The 23,822-nt window shown below is 49.4% G+C and overlaps 8 protein-coding genes across 8 annotated transcripts; 2 read left to right on the forward strand and 6 right to left on the reverse strand.

Annotated features, from left to right (window-relative positions):
- The first annotated feature begins 1,169 nt into the window (after positions 1–1,169).
- On the forward strand, positions 1,170–2,993 carry BO83DRAFT_221106 (polysaccharide lyase family 1 protein). Its single transcript, XM_025526821.1, has 5 exons — positions 1,170–1,890; positions 1,944–2,069; positions 2,116–2,212; positions 2,272–2,505; positions 2,558–2,993. The coding sequence occupies exons 1-5, from the start codon at positions 1,544–1,546 to the stop codon at positions 2,891–2,893; spliced, it is 1,140 nt and encodes a 379-aa protein (XP_025389995.1). The 5' UTR covers positions 1,170–1,543; the 3' UTR covers positions 2,894–2,993.
- A 1,103-nt stretch (positions 2,994–4,096) lies between these two features.
- On the forward strand, positions 4,097–4,441 carry BO83DRAFT_386835 (uncharacterized protein; the record flags this gene model as incomplete). Its single annotated transcript, XM_025532688.1, has 1 exon — positions 4,097–4,441. One exon carries the CDS (start codon positions 4,097–4,099, stop codon positions 4,439–4,441), a length of 345 nt encoding a protein of 114 aa, XP_025389996.1.
- Positions 4,442–4,883: 442 nt separating this feature from the next.
- BO83DRAFT_461519 (MFS transporter) lies at positions 4,884–6,602 on the reverse strand (the record flags this gene model as incomplete). The annotated part of the gene is made up of 3 exons (XM_025537262.1): positions 4,884–5,504; positions 5,554–6,297; positions 6,360–6,602. The coding sequence occupies 3 exons, from the start codon at positions 6,600–6,602 to the stop codon at positions 4,884–4,886; spliced, it is 1,608 nt and encodes a 535-aa protein (XP_025389997.1).
- Positions 6,603–6,766: 164 nt separating this feature from the next.
- Positions 6,767–8,210, reverse strand: BO83DRAFT_376640 (short chain dehydrogenase/reductase). The gene is made up of 3 exons (XM_025530775.1): positions 7,735–8,210; positions 7,319–7,659; positions 6,767–7,254 (listed from the first exon to the last, which is right to left on the reverse strand). Exons 1-3 carry the CDS (start codon positions 8,132–8,134, stop codon positions 7,108–7,110), a joined length of 888 nt encoding a protein of 295 aa, XP_025389998.1. The 5' UTR covers positions 8,135–8,210; the 3' UTR covers positions 6,767–7,107.
- Positions 8,211–8,758: 548 nt separating this feature from the next.
- BO83DRAFT_221140 (uncharacterized protein) lies at positions 8,759–12,285 on the reverse strand. Its single transcript, XM_025526822.1, has 5 exons — positions 11,878–12,285; positions 11,794–11,826; positions 10,404–11,742; positions 9,222–10,354; positions 8,759–9,167 (listed from the first exon to the last, which is right to left on the reverse strand). The coding sequence occupies exons 1-5, from the start codon at positions 12,030–12,032 to the stop codon at positions 8,807–8,809; spliced, it is 3,021 nt and encodes a 1,006-aa protein (XP_025389999.1). The 5' UTR covers positions 12,033–12,285; the 3' UTR covers positions 8,759–8,806.
- Positions 12,286–13,242: 957 nt separating this feature from the next.
- On the reverse strand, positions 13,243–14,948 carry BO83DRAFT_356862 (molybdenum cofactor). The gene is made up of 3 exons (XM_025529224.1): positions 14,661–14,948; positions 14,377–14,590; positions 13,243–14,307 (listed from the first exon to the last, which is right to left on the reverse strand). The coding sequence occupies exons 1-3, from the start codon at positions 14,890–14,892 to the stop codon at positions 13,302–13,304; spliced, it is 1,452 nt and encodes a 483-aa protein (XP_025390000.1). The 5' UTR covers positions 14,893–14,948; the 3' UTR covers positions 13,243–13,301.
- Positions 14,949–15,104: 156 nt separating this feature from the next.
- Positions 15,105–17,064, reverse strand: BO83DRAFT_461523 (putative amidase; the record flags this gene model as incomplete). Its single annotated transcript, XM_025537263.1, has 5 exons — positions 15,105–16,193; positions 16,252–16,517; positions 16,571–16,638; positions 16,693–16,814; positions 16,882–17,064. The coding sequence occupies 5 exons, from the start codon at positions 17,062–17,064 to the stop codon at positions 15,207–15,209; spliced, it is 1,626 nt and encodes a 541-aa protein (XP_025390001.1). The 3' UTR covers positions 15,105–15,206.
- Positions 17,065–18,194: 1,130 nt separating this feature from the next.
- Positions 18,195–20,168, reverse strand: BO83DRAFT_333914 (sugar porter family MFS transporter). Its single transcript, XM_025528358.1, has 3 exons — positions 20,039–20,168; positions 18,842–19,980; positions 18,195–18,786 (listed from the first exon to the last, which is right to left on the reverse strand). Exons 1-3 carry the CDS (start codon positions 20,106–20,108, stop codon positions 18,439–18,441), a joined length of 1,557 nt encoding a protein of 518 aa, XP_025390002.1. The 5' UTR covers positions 20,109–20,168; the 3' UTR covers positions 18,195–18,438.
- Between the last annotated feature and the right edge of the window lie 3,654 nt (positions 20,169–23,822).

The following is a 23,822-nucleotide window of genomic DNA, read 5'->3' on the forward strand; positions in this document are numbered from 1 at the left end:
GCAGATAGATGGGGGTTTAATTAGACTACCACCCCATATTGTCTGTTTCGGTATCTTCTTTTGGCGTGGAATAAGCTCCTTCTACGGCTTCGAAGCTTGATGAGCCAAGACGCCGTAATCCAAGCTTAACAGCAAAATGTCTCAGTATAGTGTGCAGATGGACCGAAAGTATGATTGATAGGGGCAACGTTACCCCATTCCCCCTTCCCCCTGATTCGTGATACGAATGAGTGGTAACTGATGCCTACGGAGTCCGACATTTTCCCACCTTATCGTGACCACTCAGCCGTCCAGGCTAGATGACAAAATCATCAGTCAGTCAAGTAGGTCGATACTAAATTTGGTTGGCTAAAATTCTGCACTGGAGTCGAAAGTCGAGGAGTAATGGCTGCTCGGCCGTCGACTTAATGGGTGGTCACTGGTGTATTGCTATCACCGAAATCCGAAGACGGTTCCACTGTGGACCACTTGGCCGGCGTTCCTGGCGCCTTACCAAAAACGCCTAATTCGTTTTTTCTCTTCTTTATTTCGCGCAGCTTTTCCAGCTGCTCTCATTTGACCAGAAGACCGACTAAAGATAGAGAGAGGCGTGGGGAGGTACTGAAGCCATTAATAATCGAAATCAAATTGGTCTCAGTGGAATTCAAGGAAGTAGAACTCTTCAAAGCTGCTGGAATATTCGGTGATGCAGAATCGCCCCCTCGCTTCCCCTCTTGTTCTTCACCAGTGATGAACAGCCCTAACTGTCAAGCACGTCCATCCAGCCTTCCATCCGCAACATCCTCAAACTACTAGCTACACCCTGATGGTCGAATTCGGTATTTTCCCGACTATCATTGCCACAAGGACTCTGCCAAGACGGAGGAATTGCTTCTTTACAGAATTTCAATCGCGAGGCCCACCAGCCCGAGTGGATGGACTACTTTAGACTACCGAGACTAAGTGCGCCGGCGCGGGCATCATGAAACGCCGTAAATCCCCCGACTCATTCCCAAGGTCCACCTATGACCTTCAATAGCCAGGCAGCAAGCACAGTGGACCATCCAGCTCACTGTCCACGAACAGGGGTCATCACCGCGATGGACAAACCATGTGGCTACTAGTTACTCCTCTCTCCCCTTCCAATCTTGGTTGTCATCGATGCCTATTACTCCATCCATGGTCCGATATGATGGATCCCCTTCGACCACCTGCTCGGTCAGTACCGACTTTAGCGCCGGTGGAGTGACCGAGAAGAATCAACGGTTTGGCTTGATAGCCCTTGGCTACTAATCATAGATGCACTTGGCCGTTTCATACTGATCATCCGTCCAATTTACCCAGAATGGGTCTGAGCCAAAGGCGAAGCTCTATCAGATTCTTGTCAGATGCTTCCGTCAACCTGACGAGTCAGTCTTTCCTATAAAAAGCCCCAATTCCATCCCGGTTGAGCTCTTCTGTATCAAACCATTCCTTCCTTTCCTTTCCTTTCCTTTTCTCTACATACCTCTCTCTTCACTTTAGTCTTTCTTTCCCCTTCTTAGCTGGTTCTAAACAGTTCACCATGAAGTACTCTACTATCTTCAGCGCTGCTGCCGCTGTTTTCGCTGGTTCCGCCGCTGCCGTCGGCGTGTCCGGCTCTGCTGAGGGTTTTGCCAAGGGCGTCACCGGTGGTGGCGATGCCACCCCCGTCTACCCCGACTCTATCGATGAGCTGGTCTCCTACCTCGGAGACGATGAGGCCCGTGTCATTGTCCTGACCAAGACCTTCGACTTCACCGACAGCGAAGGTACCACCACTGGCACTGGTTGCGCTCCCTGGGGTACCGCGGCCGCTTGCCAGGTTGCTATTGACCAGGACGACTGGTGCGAGAACTACGAGCCCGATGCTCCCTCTGTCAGCGTTGAATAGTATGTCCTTGCCTGCTGTCATCCGTTTTTGATCTCGCATCTAACTTGAATAGCTACAACGCTGGTATCCTGGGTATCACCGTCACCTCCAATAAGTCCCTCATCGGTGAGGGCTCCTCCGGTGCCATCAAGGGCAGGGGTCTCCGCATTGTCAGCGGTGCTGAGAACATCATCATCCAGTAGGTTACACTCGGTGTCATTAGGAAATTGCTCTAACGAAATCAGGAACATTGCCGTTACCGACATCAACCCCAAGTACGTCTGGGGTGGTGATGCTATTACTCTTGATGACTGCGACCTGGTCTGGATCGACCACGTTACTGTAAGCCTTCACTTCTTCACTTTTACCTAGATCAAGAGTATCAAGTTAACGAATGACAGACCGCCCGCATTGGTCGCCAGCACTACGTCCTCGGAACCAGCGCCGACAACCGCGTCTCTCTCACCAACAACTACATTGACGGTGTTTCCGAATACTCCGCCACCTGCGATGGCTACCACTACTGGGCCATCTACCTCGACGGTGACGCCGACTTGGTCACCCTGAAGGGCAACTACATCTACCACACCTCCGGCCGTTCCCCCAAGGTCCAGGACAACACTCTCCTTCACGCTGTAAGTTCTATCGCTGCCGGTCACTTTCGACTTTAACTAATCACCACCACAGGTCAACAACTACTGGTACGACATCTCCGGCCACGCCTTCGAGATCGGTGAGGGTGGTTACGTCTTGGCTGAGGGCAACGTTTTCCAGAACGTCGACACTGTTCTTGAGACCTATGAGGGCGAGGCCTTCACCGTCCCCTCCACCACCTCCGGTGAAGTCTGCTCCACCTACCTTGGCCGTGACTGTGTCATCAACGGCTTCGGCTCCTCCGGCACTTTCTCCGAGGACAACACCTCTTTCCTCTCTGACTTCGAGGGCAAGAACGTTGCCTCTGCTACGGCTTACACCTCTGTTGCCTCTAGCGTTGTTGCCAACGCCGGTCAGGGCAACCTGTAAATGAGTTAACTCATTTACACTAATAAGCAGTGGATTTATTCAGGGGACGCGGTGTTGTTGATAAGTTACCTTTCGTGTATCTATTTCTATAATTACTCATGGGGAGTGTTCACGACCCTAATGTGGTTGATAACCAGCCAACACAATGACATTATTCTCTGTCAATTGCTCTGCTCAAGTAGATCTTGTTCTGTTCACATTTAGCGACGAGTATACAATGCAAAAATCTGATGATAAGATAGCTGTCGGTAATTAAATTTTGCACCTACCCCAAAATAGGAACAAAGGCCTAATCTGGATAGCCGAGCCGGATATACTTCACCCCAAACAGTCCTTCAGGAGTAGATGCATCATCCTGAAATTGAATGTTCTTTGCATCCACACCGACTCAGGATTTACCCTTTTCTTTATGAAAACATGAAGTAGTAAAGCAACTCAAACATACATCAAGATATCACGATAACAATGCCCGGTACGGTATGTGCACATACTAGCTGCTATAAGGATCATGTTTGAACTTATTCTACACTTATTTAAGCCCATTTCACGAGCAAGGAAGACTTCTCGCATTAAGTTGGGGGATTGGCTCGAATAATCATCTTCATTATGCGATATCATCTACTACCGAACTCATTTGTGACCTCATTCTTGACGCACAGGATGACATAGACGAAACTTGTATATTTGTACGCGAAGTAGAGAACATACTTGAGAATAACAAACCAAGTCAAATACACTACAGCTTCTGTTGTCACTATACTTCAACACTTGGGCAGTGTGTCAGGTCTAGATGTTGTAAGCGTAAGGATGTGTATACACCACATGTCCATGTATCCCTATAGGGCTGTGCATTACTCCCATCCAGCGGAACCACTACTAGTAAACACAGATCAAACTCAGCTATTGGCCCAAAGAGGTAGCGTCGATGAGGTAGACGTGATATATAGAACATAGAAGGGGTCATAAACCTTAAATGAAGGGAAGTATAAGAGCCCCCCGTTTCTTGCAAGCGGAAATCTTTTACTCTTTCCCTTCTTCAACTACCTAATCCTTCACTTACTACGCTTGAAGTTCAAATATAAGAACACACTTCTAGCTATTATACTTGCTCTTGCTTTTGCGCTTGCAAACTGCTATCCATCTACTCTTCTCTTTTCTCTAACCAAACAAACCACTCTCTTTTTACGACCAACAACAGTCGAAATGGAGAAGATCGTGTCCTTTTCCAACTGGCTCAAGGTAGTCAAAGCCAAGAGCCAGCCAGTCGTCTCTATGTATGTCTCTATGTCTAATGGCAACGACAATGAGCCGCCGAAGAAGAGGCAGAAGGTGTCACATCATTCTCCTTTTGCCGTTGATGGTGTTGTCGAGGAGCCTACTACCCAAGACGACGAACAGAGCATCCGTGTTATTGAAGGAGAAGTCGTCGAGTTTATGGGGATTGATGACTATGAATTTGGTGCTCCGTTGAAGAGAGTGCCTACGCCTCATCCTAAGAAGAACAAGGGTCAGTATGATGATGATGACGAAGATGAAGAGGGGAAGTGATTGAATGATGTAACTTGCCTTCTTTAAGGTATCTCTATGATGTATTGCTCTTGGTTAATCTGCTGTATTGGTGTTTGAAGCGATGTTGTTTGTCTTTTGATACCGCCTCTTCTAGTATGACAATGTTTGTTAGCGAGATGGTTTTGGTGTCTCTTTTGAGCTGGATGTAGTATCTCAACTAAATTGCTTGTGTTGGCCTTGAATGAATTGGTGTGATTTCCACCTCCGTCTTTCTTATGCATAGTAACCCGTAGTTACTGGTCAGGAAAGTAGATGGTGGATGTCGTGAAGCTGAAGTTCCTTCCCGTTTAGTTTAGCCATCCCACCGACTCATATCTTGCACAATGGGTAGCCTTCTCATCTACATGTTCATCGGTATGTGAAAATCGTTCAGTACATGCATTCAATCGTTTCCTAATATCACATCGCACTCTGCTATACATCATTTCACAAACAACGAGCTGACACCTCCTAAAGCAGAAGCCCCGACCATAACTCGCCATAGCATGCGAAACCCACCTACAAGCATCTCCTTCTGATCCCTGCTCTGCTGCGATGAGGAGGCCTCGCCTGCTTGGAAATCAAAGTGACTTCTCTCTGCGCCCTCCTCCCTCACTATTCGATGCAAAATGATCGCCCCGCCAACAGGAACAGCAATACACATCCCCCACGTCCGCAGACAAGAGTACATGAGGATGCTTGATACTGAGTAGTGCTCACTATCTCTGCTCGGCTGGTGTATGTGGTGCACCCCTCGATGGTACCCAGAAATAAGGAGGGAGTGGCCTATTCCTGCACCAAGCAAGATGAAAACCCATACTTGAGGTGGAGTGCTGTCGTCTAGGATAGTGAAGAAGCCTGTCGCAAGGACGCTGCACAACCATCCGATCCGGACCATCCAGGGAAAGATACTCGGGTTTCGCAAAAGTCTTACCCTTGCTGTCAGAATGAGCGCTAACAACGCCGGACTGACGACCGTGAGGAGACTGAGCCCTTCGAATACAGACGGCAATTCTTGGATCAGTCTTAGATACAGGGCACAGTTGAGGAGATGGCAGGATAACTATCGCAAGTCAGTGATTTTCGTCCGTTTCCACAAGCTGATAACTTACCAGGAATCCGTGCAGCAAGCTACTTAGGTACAACATGGTCCTTGCGATGCTGCTGAAAATGATCGACGAGAAAAGCGGGTGGACAGACCACAGACTCTCATACAGGACTAGGACGATGATCGAGGCTGCCCCAGCACCAAGAACTACCAAAACGTGCCAGTTAGTCCATTCGTATAACATCCCGCCCCAATTGACGCCTATGAGAAGACAGCCTATTCCCATAAAGGTCAACACGGCACCCTGCCAGTCAAGCTCGCACGCCTTGCACTTTGCGATACGCTTGTAGGTCCGCAACTCAACTGCGAACGGAATGACCAAAAGTCCCAGTGTGCAGAAAACAAGACTGGCATAAAAGGTCCAGACGGCGTGATCGACAAGCAACCCACCGACGATCAGGCCAACAATGGCCCCGACCACTCGAGTCTGAAAGGCATACCCAGTAATTCGAGCCTGGTGAGCATATGGGATGACTTCATCTATCATCAGAAGCGAGGTCGCAATTACTCCTCCACAGCCTACGCCTTGGACAAACCGCCCTGGAACCAGACAAGCTAAGCTCATCGAACCACTACAGACCCCCGTTCCCACTGTGGCCAGCACAGCAGCTCCAAGGGAAATAGGCCCTACCCCAAAAATTGCTGCGAGCATGACAGAGAATGGCTGGCTTGCCGCACTAGCCAGAAGGTATGATGCCTCAATCCATAGTGTGTTTCCGAGTGGCTGTTCAGATGTGGCTGATAGATTCTGCTCTATCCATATCAGGTGATCAGACGTTTAGATGAGGACGGACATATGAACACACATACTGTTATCAGGGGAAGCACTACGGTCGCATTGAAGGCATCCATTGTCATCAATAAAGAGACGCAGGTCAGGACCAGCCATTCTTTAACACCGAGTTTCCATTCCGCGACCAGATTCGCCGCGGCATTGTGGCGCAGATGCTCTGCGCTGGCAACCTCGACCAAGTTCTGAGAACTAGCACAATTGCAAAGTTGCGGCTCCAGGCCATCCTTCGCATGGCTGAATTCAATATACTCAACTCCCATAGGGAATGGTACCGCAGGTCTCTCGTGAGCACGCTGAACAGTTTCCACGGCACGTGGAGGAATACGCTGGTCAAATAGGACTTCACACTAGGCTATCATTGTTCTGGAAGGGGTCTGCTACAGCAATCGAAAAGGACAGATGATGAGAGTTAGAAATGCAAGGGGCAGGGCACAGACCGCATGGTAGAGGCACATGTTCCTGGGGAGATACAGGCACCCTAAGCTGAACATGGGGATGAGGGCTGGTTACTGGGCAGCTGTGACGATTGGCTCAGCACAACTATGATACACGAGCTGCCTGATTGGTGGTCCTCACATTCCTCCGTCCTGGAAACTCAAGGTCCAACTCTGGCTACTGGGGCAAAGGGGCTGCCGCGCAATGACTGGTATGTGAGCTCTGACCTCGGTGACTTAATCCTGGAGCAGTGATCTAAAGAGTTGTAGAAGAGTTGCTCCATGCCATCCCGGAGGACACCATTCACGTGAGTGCATGTAACCAATCTCTCTATAGACGAGCAGGAAGCACATAGCCTCCGATATCTGCAATAAACTTCATTGCTTTCGCCATGAAATCCGCAACGTCTTGACCTAGCCATGATGGGAGCAATGCCATCCTTGTCGACTCCATCTCTCTGAGAAATCTTCCAGCAACCTAGCACATAAGTCGCTTAGTGCGACTGTACATCACAATCACTTGTGCGATTCAGTGTACTCACCAGCATACAAGAGCCCCTTCGATCCGTATCCATCCCGACCTGCTCAATAACCTCCGCCACCCGTTCAGGAGAGTTCGCTTCGAGCCCAGCATCCTGCCAGCTCTGAGACAAACCAGCCGTCATTCTAGTCGGGGTCATAAACGGTGCAACGGCATTAACCCGAATGCCATACTTCTGCGCCGTCACTTGTGACGCCCGAAGCAACCCCACAACACCATGCTTGGAAGCCACATAAGCCGTGACACCCGTTCCTCCAAAATACCCCGACGTAGAAGCCACCAGCACAATTGACCCGTTCTTCTTCTCCTTCTCTTTCATGTGATACATTGCCAATCGCAGCGCTTCACACCATCATCAACACCATTAGCACAACACCCCCCCAGAAAACTCAAGAAAACAAGAAAAGGTAAACATACTACTCAAAGTCCCCAGCAAATTAACATTCACCACCCTCCTCGCCTCCAAACCCTCCCTCAACTCCCCCGTCTCATCAACATCCTCCAAATCCAAAACAGACGTAGACTCCATCATCCCCGCATTCGCAACCACCACATCCACCCCATCATATTCCTGCGCAATTATCCTAAACAGACGTGACATTTGTCCCCAGTCCAGAATATCAGCGGGAAGAAAGACAGCCTTTTCCGGATGCGGGAATGTACTCTGAATCAGAGATTCAGTGGTCTCTTGGTGAGTGGGCAGATCAGTGAGGATGATGGTGCTGGTCGGGTGGAGGGCGTTGAAGTGCCGCGATATGGCTAGGCCGATGCCCCCTGCAGCGCCGGTTATGAGGATTGTTGCGTTGGTTGTGGTCATTATATATATATATATATATACATATACTAGTTGGGTTTGTAGTTGGTTATGGGATGCGTGTGTATGTGGATTGATTATATGATAAGTACTAAGTGGTGTGATGAGGGGGGGGTGAAGGATGATGAGGAAATGCGGGGTTGTCGGTTATTGCTACTGTAGGTAGTATGATGTAAGGAGTTCTTATGGTTGTCAATATGATGGATGGTGAAAGGAAACCTGCTTGGATTAATGAATCTGGTTTCTGATGAAGTCGAACTATTGATTGTTTTGCTTTAATAGGATACTATGATGCACAGGTCCTTGGTCTGCTTCACGTTTATATACACTGTCAATTAGGGACGAATGCCACCGCATACTCCTCACAACATGGCAACAACTTCAAACTATCTATCGGGTATATACATCAATCAATCAATCAGTCAGTCAATCACTCATGCCTCATCAATCAATCAATCGATCGATTTAATCCACCTTATCGCGCGACGGCGGTCTCGAAAGCCGCGACACCTCTGCCGACGACTTGACACTATGCGCGGTACTTATAGCATGGAACGAGAAGTCCAACTCGCCTACTAGGGCTTTGACGTCCCTGAACCAAAGAAACAACACTCATTAGCAACTCTCATTCCAGGAACCTTAATAAAGTAGTGGAAGAAAGGGAGGGAAAACCACTCACCTCATCAATCTCTCCACATCACCCACGATGCAACGTGTCGAGATCTGCAGTACGGAAAACGTAGCGAACCCTGGTTCTGCGATGTGTCGCAGACTGAGAATATCTTTGTCAAGCGCCTCCAGACGCTTGGAGAAACTGTATGGACGGGGTGTTTTCAGATACGGAGGTAGCGGTTGACGATTTGTTATGCTTGCGGATAGGAGACACAGCACGGTGGTGATTTCGTGGGTTGTGACGCGGGCGCTGGCGACTAGTCTTTTGAAGTCGTGGACCCAGGCGGTGTCGGATTCGTCGTCACCGTCGAGTTGGAGGAGGGTGTCGGAGGCGTAGCCTAGAAGACTGAGGTAGCTTACGATGCTGGTGGTAGTTAGTATGGGGGATATCATGATGGATAGTAAAGGGGACACGCACTTTTCGATGCAAGTTATGATACTGTTATATCGTTTTTTTGGAAATCGACCGCCGATGGCGACTTCCCAGTTCAGGAAGCCGGCATACGTTCGGAGGTTGTTTAGCATTAGCATTTGCTTTGAGAACACCTTGTTACGCGCCTTCAGAAGCCGGCGGCCTGATGATGTCTTCAGTGCTAGATCACCCTCGTCGCCGCGCATGCGCGCATTTACGGTCTCGTGGATAACGGAGTAGTAGTTGGCTAGGAGGTACAAAGAGGCTCCTAGACTTTGGCGTAGGACAGAGTGTTCCGAGATTGGATAGGGGAAGAATGTCCATATGAAGGCCACCGCTATACCAGCGCTCACAGTGGCCAGTCGATACGGGCCCAGGAGGTAAATTGGATAGTACTGCTGTCCATTGGAAGTGGCCACCTCTTCTCCGATCTTACGCACCTCGAGCTCGTAGCCCACAATCATCGAGGTAGAGATGATTGTGATGATTCCAATGATACGGAAGCGGAAGATCTTGATCGGCACGTAGAAAACACACGTCAAGAATATGAACAGGAATACGATGATTCCAGGGGTCTTCTGCCCCGGTATATACCATGCCAGAAGACTGAGCACCATGGCCAGAACCGTACCGAGGAGACGAAGAACGAAGCCGAATATGCTTTGCCCGGAAGTGGGTGACATGCTGAGGTTAACCATGATCATGGCCCAAACGAATCGCTGCTTGACAAAGAAGTCTTGCGTGTCGTGAAGGAAAGCAACCACAGCAACGGTCATCGTAGCGCATGCAACTCGGAATCCATATGCCGACTCAGGAGAGCGCAATGCCGTGGGTATGAGGCGAATCTTGTCACCGATTTTCTCCAACGTATTCTCCGGCGGCAAGTGTTCCGGGTCCTTTCGGTGTTTATAAGCCTCGCCCAGTTGAAGGATGTTGTTCTGTGAGTTGATGTCACCACCCAAGTTGTCGTCCTCATGTGAGTCCTCCGCCTTGAAAGCGCTGATGAACCATTTCAGCAGACGCTTTGAGCCGGGAATTACGAGACGCTTCCGTGCGAGCTTCCCACTTGCAACCTTCTCGTCTGCAAACTGGATAAAATCATGGACAACGTGGCCAGTGGATTCGAGCAGCTGCTCCACCTGTGATATAGTCAGCATCAGTAGACATCAAGTATGAGAGCAAGCTTACATAGAGAATCAAGTACAGCTGCCGTCGGCTCCTGTCTCGGCCGACTCCAAACTTGTCATCAGGAATATCGTCCACATCCAAATGTACAGACGACGGGTGCTCGAAAAAGTCAGGAGGCAGGATTATCCCCTTCTCTTCGCTCCAAGTTCGCAAGGCAACCCGCTTGGCATACTTGAAGTTGCGAAGCTTCTTCTCGTAATACTCGCCGAAACCTTGCTCGCCCGGTTTCGGACTAGCCGTTGCCTCCACATCTTCCGACTCTTTGCCCGCTTTCGATGGTTTTGGCGGCTTTGTTAGCTCAAGCTGAAGAGACACATGATGCAGACCCTCGTCAATGGTGTGGATCATTGAGCTGAAAGGATCATGGACTGCTCTCATGATCTCGTTCCACTCCAGTCTCACCCTCTGGCGTACCTGGTCGGGAATTTCTGCCCCGGTCATGTCAATGGGCTGGTTCCATTTGTTGTAGTCAGATAGGCGCTGGAATATGTCCACGACAAAACTTAACCCGACTACGGGTATCATGATCTGGCGCAGGTGTCGGAAGATGGCTTGGAGATCGTCTGGCCCAAGCTTCCCAATTGCAACTTCGCGCTTGGCGAATGTCAAATCCCCATGGATTTTGGCATGAAGGTCTGTGACTTTCTGACAGGCAGTACGGATAGCCTGCGCTTCCGGACTATACACCTTACCCTTATCGGTAATCTTCTCTACGGTCGAATCGTACGTCTCTGCCCTCCCGAACATGTCGTCCTTTTCCAACGTTTCGAAGTACGCCGTGTGTGCATTGAGGGCAGCACGCAGACCGCCGATGTAGCCTGCCATCTGCTTGAAGACGATGCCTCGGGTACTTTTGGGAAGTATGAACAATGAGACACCCGTTGCCACTCCCAACCCGGTCAGGCATGCTTCGAGCAATTTCTTGACGAGCGTAATCGCAGCAGCCATGGTCCCAAGCCTAGAAGCATAAACAAACGTAACATTGGCAACAATCGAGTAAATAATCACGGGAAACTGGAATTGCTGAAATTTGGCTCGAAAGGTGTGAACCAGGTAGATCTCAAAGAACAACCAAACGCCACTGACGGCTGCTGCAGACGAGTTGTATGCTGTGCTTCCGTCGGCAGCGGCAGCAGAGGACTCAGAATGCTCCCGTGCCTTGACACACGAGTACATCATTAGTAGAGCAACAGCTGATGCAACACAGACAGCTAATACGTCGAGGACCATCATCTGAATGAACTTGGCCCGGGGCATGATTGAGAATCCCAAGACGGAAATGATGGCCACGAGATATCCCACAGTATTGAAAAGCGATGCCACAGCATCCGCTTGATATCTTCATTTTGTTAGTCTGGCATAAGTAGCAGAGAATTGTGGGTGAACTTACATAGCTACACAAATTGTTGGTGCAAGGGCACCCCTGTGAATTCAAATCAATACGAGCTCGGCAGCTAAGAGACACAGAACATACTTCATCATAAGAAGCAGAGTCGGCATATCCAGTTCCAAGCTCTTCCAACCCCGTTTCAGCTTGCTGAAGAGCTTCCATTCGCGGTTCCGTCGTCCATCATCTTCACCGGGTAAGACCCGCGAGGAGGACTGGTCCGAGTCTACCTGAGCTGCCATCGTGAAGTGTATGTACACCTTCCCACGACAAAGCTTTTTTTCGCTCGATCTCACCCCTGAATGTCAGATAGGATTGATCTAAGAATCCGGGGCACGAGCCGGCCCCTCATCCACGGCCTCACTTCCCCAGACCACGTGATGCGATCGGCGACGCCAGATGCAACTCGGCTAAACTCTCGCGGAGTGCAGATTGAACGCCTATTGGACTGGGCGAGGAAGAAGACAGCAGGTAGTTGCGTAAGCTGGAGTGTCTCCGGCACGGATTTGTGTGGCCGCGGGGGGATTTTCGCTTCGGTTCTTGCTTCGGAAAAGGAAGAAAAGAGTCCAGAGAGGGAGAAGTTTAACCTTCGCAACAGTCGAAGTAGTGGCGATCGACCGCCGACTTTCCCAAGTGGATCCTTGGGCCGTCTGCCAAGAGCACAACCAGTTTTTGCACCGAGTCGGTGATTTGTTGCCTCTGTTTACCGATAAGCTAGTCTAGGTTGTGCTCGTGTTGACTGGGTCGCTTTACCCAGCAGATGTAGTAGTGAAGATAAGAGGAAGCTTCAGACTTGCAGAGTGAGATACCAAGACTCGGATCTCGGTAACTTGACGGGCTCCGGACTGAACGGAGATGCCGCGTGGTGCCTGGAATTGGCTGGAATGGTTGGAACTGCCCGGATGCTTGGTGGATGGACCCACTGCCATGCAGGAATCGACATCATCGTATTGGAAGTACGTAGTCGACCTGTTGAGGATTAGAACAACAATCATGTCGGTTTGGATAGACAAATAAATGGGTGGAAAGAACTGGCATTTTCAAATTGATCAGGGCGCAGAAGATGAGAGAGGGAATGCTTGCTTTTTCTTGAGCAATGAAGACCTGGATATTTGTAAGGAGTAAATTTATTCGTGGCAGTCAAGGCAGGTGACCTGAATGTCAACTCCTGCTCCAATTCAGCCTCGATAATCAATCGCAATGAGAATCATTATCGACAGTCGCTCTTTTATGTTAGCCTTCCAATAGTCGAGCGGTCGCTCATCACAACTGTCTGTCTCCACAATCTTGAATAGCGTTGTGGGTACGAATCTCTTCGAGGGATTTGTTTTTTGAACTCCTTCTTTCTCCTCCTCTCTGCCAGTTACATTCCCCCTTCATGCTTATCGCGCTTGAAGGATGTCAAATTCTTGTTGTTATAACCTATTTGACAGAGAAATTGCAATGATACTTCATATACCACGTCCATTGACAACTATTTACATACAGTACGACCATCTAGTCTATGAACTCTAGTACTCAGGCCACTCAGGGTCAACCTGCTCTTTCCAGGCACGAAATCCTCCCCGGATATCAGCCACGACCCTCTTTCCTCCTTGATCCAATCCCAGCTCTTTCAGCTTCTTAACAGCAACCTGGGAATCATTGCCCAGTCGACACACCACATACACGGGGTCAGTAGACTGCGATGACGCTACGTCCGCCGGAACCCATGGAGGTAACGCAGGCACACCATCGGCCGACGAGTCCCCGTTACTCATAGCGCTCGACGAGGAAGCCAGAATCGTAGATATCGGGATATTGATGCTATTGTCCAGACTACAGATGTCGTACTGGACCTTCTCCCTGACATCGATGATCGTCGGTTCCTTTTCCTCCTTGCCGTGATGCCTTGTACGATACTCGCGCGGTGTGATGCGCTCCTCGGGTGAGAGCAAGTTCTCTGGATCTGCGCTCCCGCAGAAGAAGATGTAGTCGGTAGAACCAGAACGTACAGTATCCACCGTGACGCTGGCCTCGGCAGAGCAGACCGCGCAAGCTGGCCGACGAGAGCGAAGTTTGATCGTGCGGAAGAGAGGTGTAGAGTATGCGGAGAAGATGTGCAATGATGGCGGCGGGGCTGTGGATGTTTCATCCGCGGTAATTACCTTGATTGCTTCTAGGGCCTGCAAAACGCCCATTGTTCCTACCACGGGGCCCACAATACCCCCATCCGCGCAGCTTGTGACAGTATTCGCTGGAGGCGGCTTTGGAAATACACAGCGGTAGCAAGGACCTCCGGTCTTGTCGCCTGCAGGTCGGGGAGGGTTGTTCAATACCATGAGTTGGCCTTCTGTGCGCAGAGCAGACGCCGACACCAGTGGTTTACCCAGGAGCACCGCAGTATCCGAGATGAGATATCGAGTCGCGGGGTTATCCGTGCAATCGAGAATCAGGTCGTAGTTGCTGAAGATCTCTGGGGCAGCTTCAGGCGCTAGATGTTCCCTGTGAGCGATGTATTTGGAGTGAGGGTTCAGCCTATGATAAGCAGTCCAAGGTCAGCATACTGCACAAATAGTAGTAACTGAATCACTGGTGTCAACTCACTCCTTCAAGTACTCAATAGCACTATCCACCTTCAGCTTCCCGATATTCCTTGTCCGATGTAATACCTGACGATGAAGGTTCGACGACTCCACAGAATCTCCATCCACAAGTCCGAGCATGCCAACACCTGCTCCAGCAAGATACAAGGCTGCTGGACATCCCAGCCCACCAGCTCCTACAATCAACACCTTCGCCGACCGGAGTTTCAGCTGCCCTGCGTTGCGAAAGTACTGGTCAGTAATCCTAGATCTCCCAAACACAGGGGAGGGGCACGGTTCACGAACCTTGTATTCCTAGCTGTGGCACGATCATCTGCCTCCCATAGCGTCGATACTCTTCGTCTAGAAGGGGCCACCTCCTCTCGAATCCCTCTTCAGCATCCGCTGCATTCTGGATTTTGTGGCTCGCGGCAGCCTGTTCTGCGACTTCGAGCTCACGCTTCAGATCGGCAAGTTTGGCTTCAGTAGCAGCAATTTGCGTGCGCAAAGATGCGCACGTCTGTTCGAGTCCGTTCATGGACAGAGTGTCTGGGTATCTCGAATCCACAATCCCTGTTTGAGGTATGCTCCGGCATGCCTGACGGAGGCGCGCCCCCGCTCGGAAGACTTTCTCCATCCATCTTATCAGCCTATCTGAGGCTAAACCATTTCTGGTTATCACATTGACACCTGGATTGTCAGGCCAATATCTGCCGTCTTGATACTGAACTGCGTCTTCCACCACATATCCCAAAGTGCTTCTTTATTAAAGCTATATAATGATAACTACAAACCCCAAAACCAAATGAAGGTAATTCACTGCGCATATACCAAGACTACGACCCATTTTACCTAATTATCCACCTTCAGAGATCGCTTGAGCTTATTACGGACCAGTGTCTTTTGCTCGAATGCATATGCCATTCCTATCAGCTCTTCTTCACTCCATTTTGGACCCAAAAAGCTGATGCCAAAAGGGATACCAGGGGCACGCTGAGTTAGGTCACCGCGGGTGTTGTATGCCACTGGTGTCTCATCCGGATATGCTCCCAGAGGAACAGCGATACCTGGGGTACCAACAACAGCTGGGATGTCGAAGCCCACAAGAGTGGGCAGAATGACAGCGTCGAGTTTGTCACGGGACAGCGCTCCTAAGAGTCCTCCTTCCCCTCCATAATAGAGGGTTTGCTGATACAAGGACCAAAAGCTCGGGGATGTGTTGTTCATGCCCAAAGCAATGGTTTGATCCCACACCCCCGTGTCGCGCGACGGGTAATCTTCCAATGCGCTATGCTGGGTGAAGCTCCTAATGTCTTCAAGGCTATAGAGGCCGTTTGGGTTCTGCTCCAGATTCTTCAGATAGCTTTTGATGTTTGTCGAAAAGTCAGCAGCCACAACTATGGCCGGACTCAAGCTGCCATAAAAGTCACTGTACGCTGTGAAGTTCGCATTATCCACGACTATAGCATCGGCAGCGCTTATTACAGTGATTGCTTTTTCGAATGCCGAAACTATCGGGGCACCTGCGGGGCCTAGGTAGTCGATGACATTTCGAGGGATACCAATACGCTTGCCCTGTAGCCCCGACAGCTTGCAGGCTGCCAAGTAGTCGGGCAACTTTGCTGCAAATGGCGAAGCCAAGGTATAATTATCCTTTTCATCTAGGCCAGCAATTGCTTGCAACAACATAGCTGCGTCTTTGACTGTCCGAGCCAAGGGTCCAATGGTGTCCTGGCGCTCGCTAAGAGGGATGACCATGTAGCGTGAAGTAAGTCCAACGGTTGGCTTGATTCCGACGATGTTGTTCCTTTCGCTTGGAAGCAGTATACTCCCACTGGTCTAGTTTACCGCAGTCAGTGCCTATTTCATACACAAAAAAAAGTATCTTCCAACGTACCTCAGTTCCCAGAGCAAACGTACTGAGACCCAGATCAGTCGCAACAGCACTGCCACTCGAACTTCCATTCGGGTCCTGGTCAGGATAGTATGCCCCGAACGTGTATCCGCGCCGCGCATTCCAACCATTTGACGAGTTCATCGAACGAAAATTGGCCCATTCCGACATACTAGTCTTGCCCAGGATGACCAAACCATTTTCCCTGAGCTTCGTAGCCACAGTTGAATCGGCAGGAACCTTGGCTCCAACAAGCGCCCAAGAGCCAGCTAGCATTTCGTCAGCCAACGCAATGAATCCGATCAGAATGAAGGCATAATACCTGCTGTTTGCATATTATCTTTCGTGCCAATCATGTCTTTCAGCAAGACTGGCAGGCCATGCAGCGGACTACAATAGTCAATCAGCCACCCACCCAATACTATTACAGATACAGCAACTTACCTTCGGATATGCCCCTGATTCCTCTCGCGGTCGAGCTGCTTCGCTATACTCAGCGCATCGGGGTTCAACTCGAGGATCGTACCAAAATGCACATCAATCTCACTGATTCGAGCAGTATACGCCTGTAACTGTCAGCATCCCGCCGGCACAGTAGTACAAAATACAAGTGATAGGGCAGAAGTCACTAACCTTGACCAAACCAACACTATCGAAGCACCCTTTCCTAAGACCCTCTTGAAGCTGCTCTGCTGTTGCTTCAATTAGCCGTGGGATCCGACACTCCTTCGCTCCATGTGAGGCCGCGTCCGCCAGCATGAGACAATGTAGCATGAAAAGGGTCGCAAAGACCCAGTATCTCCAGTCGAGCAACATCGCTGAGGGTTGGCCAATCTATTCTGATCTCGGGATGATGTACCAGGAAAAAGAAGCCAATTGTCGATGACTTTACTAAAGAGTAAGTAGGGATTCTGTCCGTCTACTCCCTCGCTCACCTTAAGCATCACCAACTGGTCTATCCTTCACCGCAACTTGACACCACGATGAGGTACTATGGAAAGCCTCACCATCGATAGTTAACCGAAACAGGGGCGAAAGTAATAGATGGATAAGGAAAGTACAACTGACCGCCAGCTCAGCCTCAAAGCTGAGTTAACGAGTGAAGTTAATCATCATAGTCAAATTATTAGATAGTAAAAAGGTCTAACTCTATTTTTGCTCATTTCTTGCCAACTTTGTTTACCATCTGCACTACTAAATTACTTTCACTTAACATTATCGACATGCCCACATCTCAGAACCTAATTACAGAACTCCCGTCAATTCAAGTACACCCCCAATCTGCCAACATAACCACCTATTAAGGAAATTACAAAAATGAAAACAGACAAGACTGTGCCACCGAGATTAACAACCACCTCATGTCTCAGCCCAACACGAGCACATCTAAGAATAGCACCAGTCCATCAATCTCGGAGTGTTTAGGGTTATACGGGGAAAGGAAAGAAGGTGGGGGTGAAAAAATAAAGCATTTAAAAAGCAGCGGCAAGGCTTATTCAACAAGTTCATTCAATTGCCGGTCAATAGCGGTGGTGTGGTACTAGAATTGGAGACATTGGAATTAGGACTAGATACTACCTGGTCTCGATGCTAACTCTTCTGGTTGAAGACCGGAGTCGGTCTATTTAGTGAGAATTTAACGATGTCTGAGATTCTATTGAGCGGAAGTCTCTCTATTGAGGAGTTGGTTGTTGTGGTCAATAAAATTATGCTCGAGTTTGTATCACTCTGTTATCAATGGTTTATTTGTGTTGTAGTCTACAATTTTGGATCCTGGTGAGACTCGGTGACTTGCGATTCCATGATGATTTCCCTTTATCCCGAGGCATCAGTTCTGACGAATAGTTCTAGCCTGTTCAAAACTAACTGTTCTTGTGTAGTACTTTCTACATCAGGAGACGGCTGGGTCTACCGTGGCTGAAATATAATCTTCTCAGTTCTACCAGGACAAGTTCGTTGGACGAAGGAATGGGGAAAGAAACCATGCATAGTATCACACAACGTCAGTCCAGCCGGTGTTAGAATCATCTCGAGATCCTAGTAATAAACAAAACCCGATTCTATGAAGACCGATATATAAGCCCCCATCTAACATCTAGATCTATGCTGATTCGCCCAACTTTGAGACCATCTAGTCATACCCAAAGACGGGTTATTTATTTCATTCGTACAAGGACTGATCTAGCCCAGCTAGACCTTGTCCTGCTCATGGCGAACACGCTCGGTCTCCTCATCTACGTCTTCGATGTGGGAGGAGCCGCGCTTGTGCATAGTATGTTCCACCGCAGCACGGCGGTCCGCCTCGTTGACAGCGCCGAAGAGGATGTCCATGTCCTCGAGACTGCGGCCCTTGGTCTCCTTGGCGAAGACGATGACGAAGACACACATGGCAACGCAGAAGATACCAAACATGAGGAAAGTCCGCCAGCCGATGTTATGGACGGCTTTGGGGGTGATTTCGGTGACGACGAAACTCCAGAGCCACTGGGATGTGGCTGCCAGACCGACACCGTATGAACGTAGCCGTGTTGGGAAGATCTGTCGGGCCTGTTAGATAATTTTGTCCAGAGGAGCTCAGTGACGGTTTTCTTACCTCGCTCACATACACCCAGGGAGTAGGGCCCCAGGAAGCCGAATAGCCGATCACGTAGAGATAGATCATGACCACCATGGCGATAGAAGCCTGGGAGACACCACCAGCGCTAGTGTCCGGAGGGTGCGTGGCCAATACAGCGCCAATGATGAACATCATGCTCGCCATCCAAATGGATCCGCCGACCAGACTGAGCTTCCGACCCCAACGGTCGATACCAACGAACAGGAAGATAGCCGTCGCTACAACCTTCACGGTTCCGTAGACGCCGGTAGCGAAAAGAGACGAGTTAGTCGCGCTAAGTCCGACAGTTTGGAAGATCTCCGGAGCGTAGTATCCGATTGAATTGGTGCCCGTAAATTGTTGTGAAAGCATGAGAGTGAAGGCAAATCCGAAGCGTTTGAGGTTACTCGGCTGGATGAACTCCTTGTATGTCAGCCCCTCGGTAGCTGCTACCTCTTCATCGATGGCTGCCCGGATCTCAGCAAATTCTTTCTGAACCACTTCGCTATCAGGAGACTCGTTTCTGATGTACGCGAGAGAATGAAGAGCTTCTTCATGTCGTCCTTTACCAGCCAGCCAGCGAGGAGACTCCTTGAGGAAGAAAAGCCCCAGTAGCATAAGACCGCCAGGAATCAGCTGAACAGCGACGGGAACACGCCATTGCTTCGTGCTTGAGGGAATGTGCAAGGATACACCATAGTCCAGCCAATAGGCGAAGGTACTTCCAATGACCAGGAACTCTTGGAACATTCCAGCAACTCGGCCTCGAATGCTTGGGGGGCAGTTCTCGCTCACGAACACAGGCGTGATACTGGACATTCCACCAATTCCCAAGCCAGCTATGACACGACCACCATAGATCTGTCCAATGTGATGCTTCGAAGCAACTTGAACAGCGGCTCCGATGAGAAATACGACGGTGAAGACCATCAGTGCATAGCGTCGGCCAATGCGCTCGTTAAGGGGGGCAGCGAAAATGGCGCCGAAGAAGCAGCCCGCGGTCAGCAAGGACACAACATTGGATGAGATGTCGGAGCTCTTGGAGGAAGCAAAACCAGAAGAGCCAGTCGGTATTCCAAAATCTTCCTTGAAGCTAGTCAGTGAAAGAACACTTCCCATAACACCCGTATCATAGCCTAGTAGTCAACAAGCGTTAGTTCACAGAGCATATCTGATTCCCGAGTGTATGCATACCGAAAAGAAGTGACCCCGAGTAGGCCACTGCTGTGAGGAGGTAAACGCGATAGTTCTTGAGGAGACTCATTATGGGAGGATTGTCCAAAGACTGGTAGGCAATTGACAATTGATCCTAGCAGCACAGGGCATTCCCAGGGAAAGCAAGAGAACCAAGGGAGAGGCCGAAAGTCTCACTTCCCGGAGGTCATACGAATATTTAACACAGTCGTCTCCATCTTACTAAACTGTGTAGGGACAGATCCCGAAGGCTGGAGAGCATGCTAGAGAGTATTCAGTCGTGCCGAGCAGAAACCCGATAGGCTCTGGCGAGGGAACAACCCCGAACATCAGCGACCATGATACCCGCACACCCGCAGAGACAAACCCCATCTCTCCCCGCACATTAAGCTGGATCCAGCAATTCCGGGGGAAGGGAGTGAGTTGGTGGCCCACGGTGGATACATCCGGAGAAATTGTGCGGAGATGCTAGGCGGGTTTTTCCGTCCACTGAGGAGCGTTGCTGCACTACGCTAGAGACCGACTTGACTGCGACTGGTAGATTCAGCGGTAGCTCTGCTTATTGGGGTAGTAGTCGTCTACGAATATCATGCCATGAGTGATGGCAAAAATCTGCTCTATGACGTGCGGACTTAATCTGATCCATGATGACGAGGTTGCAGCATTCAGAAGGATGCATCCATGTTGTTGGACGGAGCCTGAGAAGAAGCTGAAATATCCCGAATGACCGATGCCGATCCCGTGAGTCAAAGCATCGGGCATCTTATCATTGCTTCCTCATTGGGTTGATCCTCGATAGAGCGTGGGAATAATATAGCGACCAGCCGCGCAGATGTCTTTGAAGTGAGAGGGAGTCGGACTCGATGGCCTGAGTCTGGCGTTACTAGCGCATGTGTCTTGGGACTCACCGCTGCAGTTCTTCCGGCATAGTGCCCCAGTGTTGTAAATTGATGGCTGATACTAATGCAACTGCAGCTAGCTGCTATAACCTGATGTGTGTATTAGTGTTCAACACCTTCTGTGAGTGGATGATGGTGGTCTTGTTGAACATAGCAAACAGTGTATAAAAAGCGAAACATACACGCGACCGCCTCTTTTCTGCAAGGAGGCGCTCACTTATCAGTCAGTTCCAGGATTCGAGTTCGTTGTGCCAAGCACAAGCGCGTCGAGTGGCGTTTCTTCGAATATCGAACAGCAAGTCAAGCTTCGGCCTGTTTATTCAGAACCAGTAGTGCTTTAAACCACAGGGAAGACGTGGAAATTCATAGACATAAGTCTCACAGAAGATTCAATGTGCTCGCCATCCAGCATTAGGCATGCACCTAGCGAGTATGGCCCTTATCGGGACAGTGACTTGAGCGCACCTGACGGATCTAGGCCAGTCTCAAATGCTTTCTCACCTGCCCAGGCACATTATAAGATCCTCTCTTATGACAGGATAGTCGCCTGCCTTGTTTGCTCTCCCTTTTTTCTCGGAGACATGCCGGCGGGACTGCGATTTGCCGGTTAGCCACTTTCTCGGACGACAGGCTGCTACATGGTATGCTTGAACTGACTTGATCTCGTCCGTTTGCCCGGCTGTATGGGAAGTAACTGCGCTATAAGCACAGATTAGTATGACTTCCAATCTCAGCCCTGAGATAAAATGCACCATCCTCACCGTGAATTCGCTCGAGACATCGAATAGTAGCGCGGGAAAGGGTGCGATTGTATCTATCCCGATAGTCAAGGAGGTTTTCTCAGGAGAAGAAAGAGGAAGATAAGACGGAGAAGGAAGGAACACAGACACGTCATAAAAAGTGATATAGTTGTTCCTAAATCCAAACAAAAGAGAAAAAAGTGTGTAGCTTATATTGATAACATGCAAATTCAAGACAGGAGTCTCCAAGAGGCCAATAAATTCTCGTATACCATCTACACGCACCCAATAATCTAGCATTGGGCCATAATTACAGAATTTCATCTACTTAGTTTACAAACACACATGGCCAATTACTATAAAACAAATGTGAAAACACATGTACTTTCTATCCTGTGACAATAAGAAACTGTTATGCCTCGTCTTTATCGTCGGGCTGTTAAAGCTTACGCCTATCTTGAAGTTGACTAAACTGTCAAAGTTCGGCTCAGAAGCCTGAGTAATATTCGCAAAATGAGTCAAAATCTGTCCAACTCCTCTCCTGCAGTTCATGTGTGCCACTTCAATCTTCATCTAACTTCCCACACTGAAAGCCATGAAGAGTGGACTAAAGGTTGGGGTAGTGCATCATCCCTGCCATGCAACACAGCATCACTATATTACACAAGACATGGTTATAGATAGCAGTGCCCTGACCAAAATATGCAAGCCTACGTAGAGCAGGCATTATTTTGGCATTGATATTATGTATCCTGATTTCATTGATGTTAGGTCCAGGTTAATACCAAGCAAGGGCCCCTATCTAAGGGTAGTTGGATAAGGGCATGTTATGGATATGATTCGAAATACATGTCTCGTTGCTCCAGATCTGTACTTCAAAGGGGTTAGTACTGGAGCTTCATTATACTAGTCTTCCCAAAAACATTGACTGATCCCTGCGGTAGAGACGCCAAGTTCGCATGCTGTCTGTCATGATGTTCAATGACTCAATGCTCTTCGGATCCTTCAATAAGGCTATCCAGTATTGTTGTCTAGAATAATATTAGATAACGAATCAAGTATTCTCAAGCGAAGCAGGCTTTATAAATAGACATTCGTCTCACCGCACTTCAATCTGCAGCTTCGCACAGTTTCCCTGTAGAAAGGAGCAAGATGATCACCTGACCATCCTGCGCGAAAGCCAAGATTACATAAGATCAAGGCACCAGATGACCCGCTCTCAGCAGCAGCCAATAATATCAGCCAAAAGATGGACCCCTGAGCGCTGCGGCATGTGGGGAATCCATTGGCTGAAATGATCTGCCCGATAATTGGGTCTAGGGAGCAAACAACAAATCAAACGCCCAGGCACAATTTTGCAGGTCTGCCTTGCAACCATGATTCAGAGTCTCTCATACTCTGTCCAGAAGTGCTAACTTATCTGGATGATAATGAAGAAATGGTCGGGGTCCGCTTGATCAGCACGACGGGGCTGGGTGATGCCCTAGTGAAGAATGACCTTTGGGGCATGTGCTCCTTCGGGGCTCATGACTGGCTGTCACTCACCGTGATGTCTCCATCATCCGGACAGGTCCATCGGCTGAATCTTGCGCTCCTATATCTTACTCCGACCTGATACAACAGATTCATTTATGCAACATAATGTCTCTGTTCTGCGCTGCACTTACTGAATGTGGTTATTTTTCTTCCTGCCCCATGCCCGGAGCCCACTTCTTAGAAGGAGACATACCACTAGACGATTGGAATGTGTCTAGCTGTGTAACAAGTAGCCACTGTAACCGTAGGCGGGCTTGATAATGTGGACATGAGAGTGCTGATCCCCGTGTGACAGGGCTTGGTAAATAGATACCAATCAAGCTTCAGACCATGGATGTGCATAATTGGGGCTATCCCACCCTTGCTTCCTGGCCGTTGGCGGCTAGCGGTCCCTACTCACCACCGGTGATCACGGCATGTGCTGGATCCCTATGCGCCCAGTGGGCTGAAGATTCACCACTAGAGATGATCCATCCCTTCAAACGTCCAGTCACTGTTGTCGACAAACCACTTTGGACCCTCGCTGGACCTGGGATCTCACACACTCGTTTTTGATACCCGGGACTTGGGTTTTATAGCACTAGGAGCAACCGGAGAGTTCCCATCGTG

This window comes from Aspergillus eucalypticola (genome assembly GCF_003184535.1).
Source record: "Aspergillus eucalypticola CBS 122712 chromosome Unknown BO83scaffold_7, whole genome shotgun sequence".
Classification (NCBI taxonomy): Eukaryota; Fungi; Ascomycota; class Eurotiomycetes; order Eurotiales; family Aspergillaceae; genus Aspergillus; species Aspergillus eucalypticola.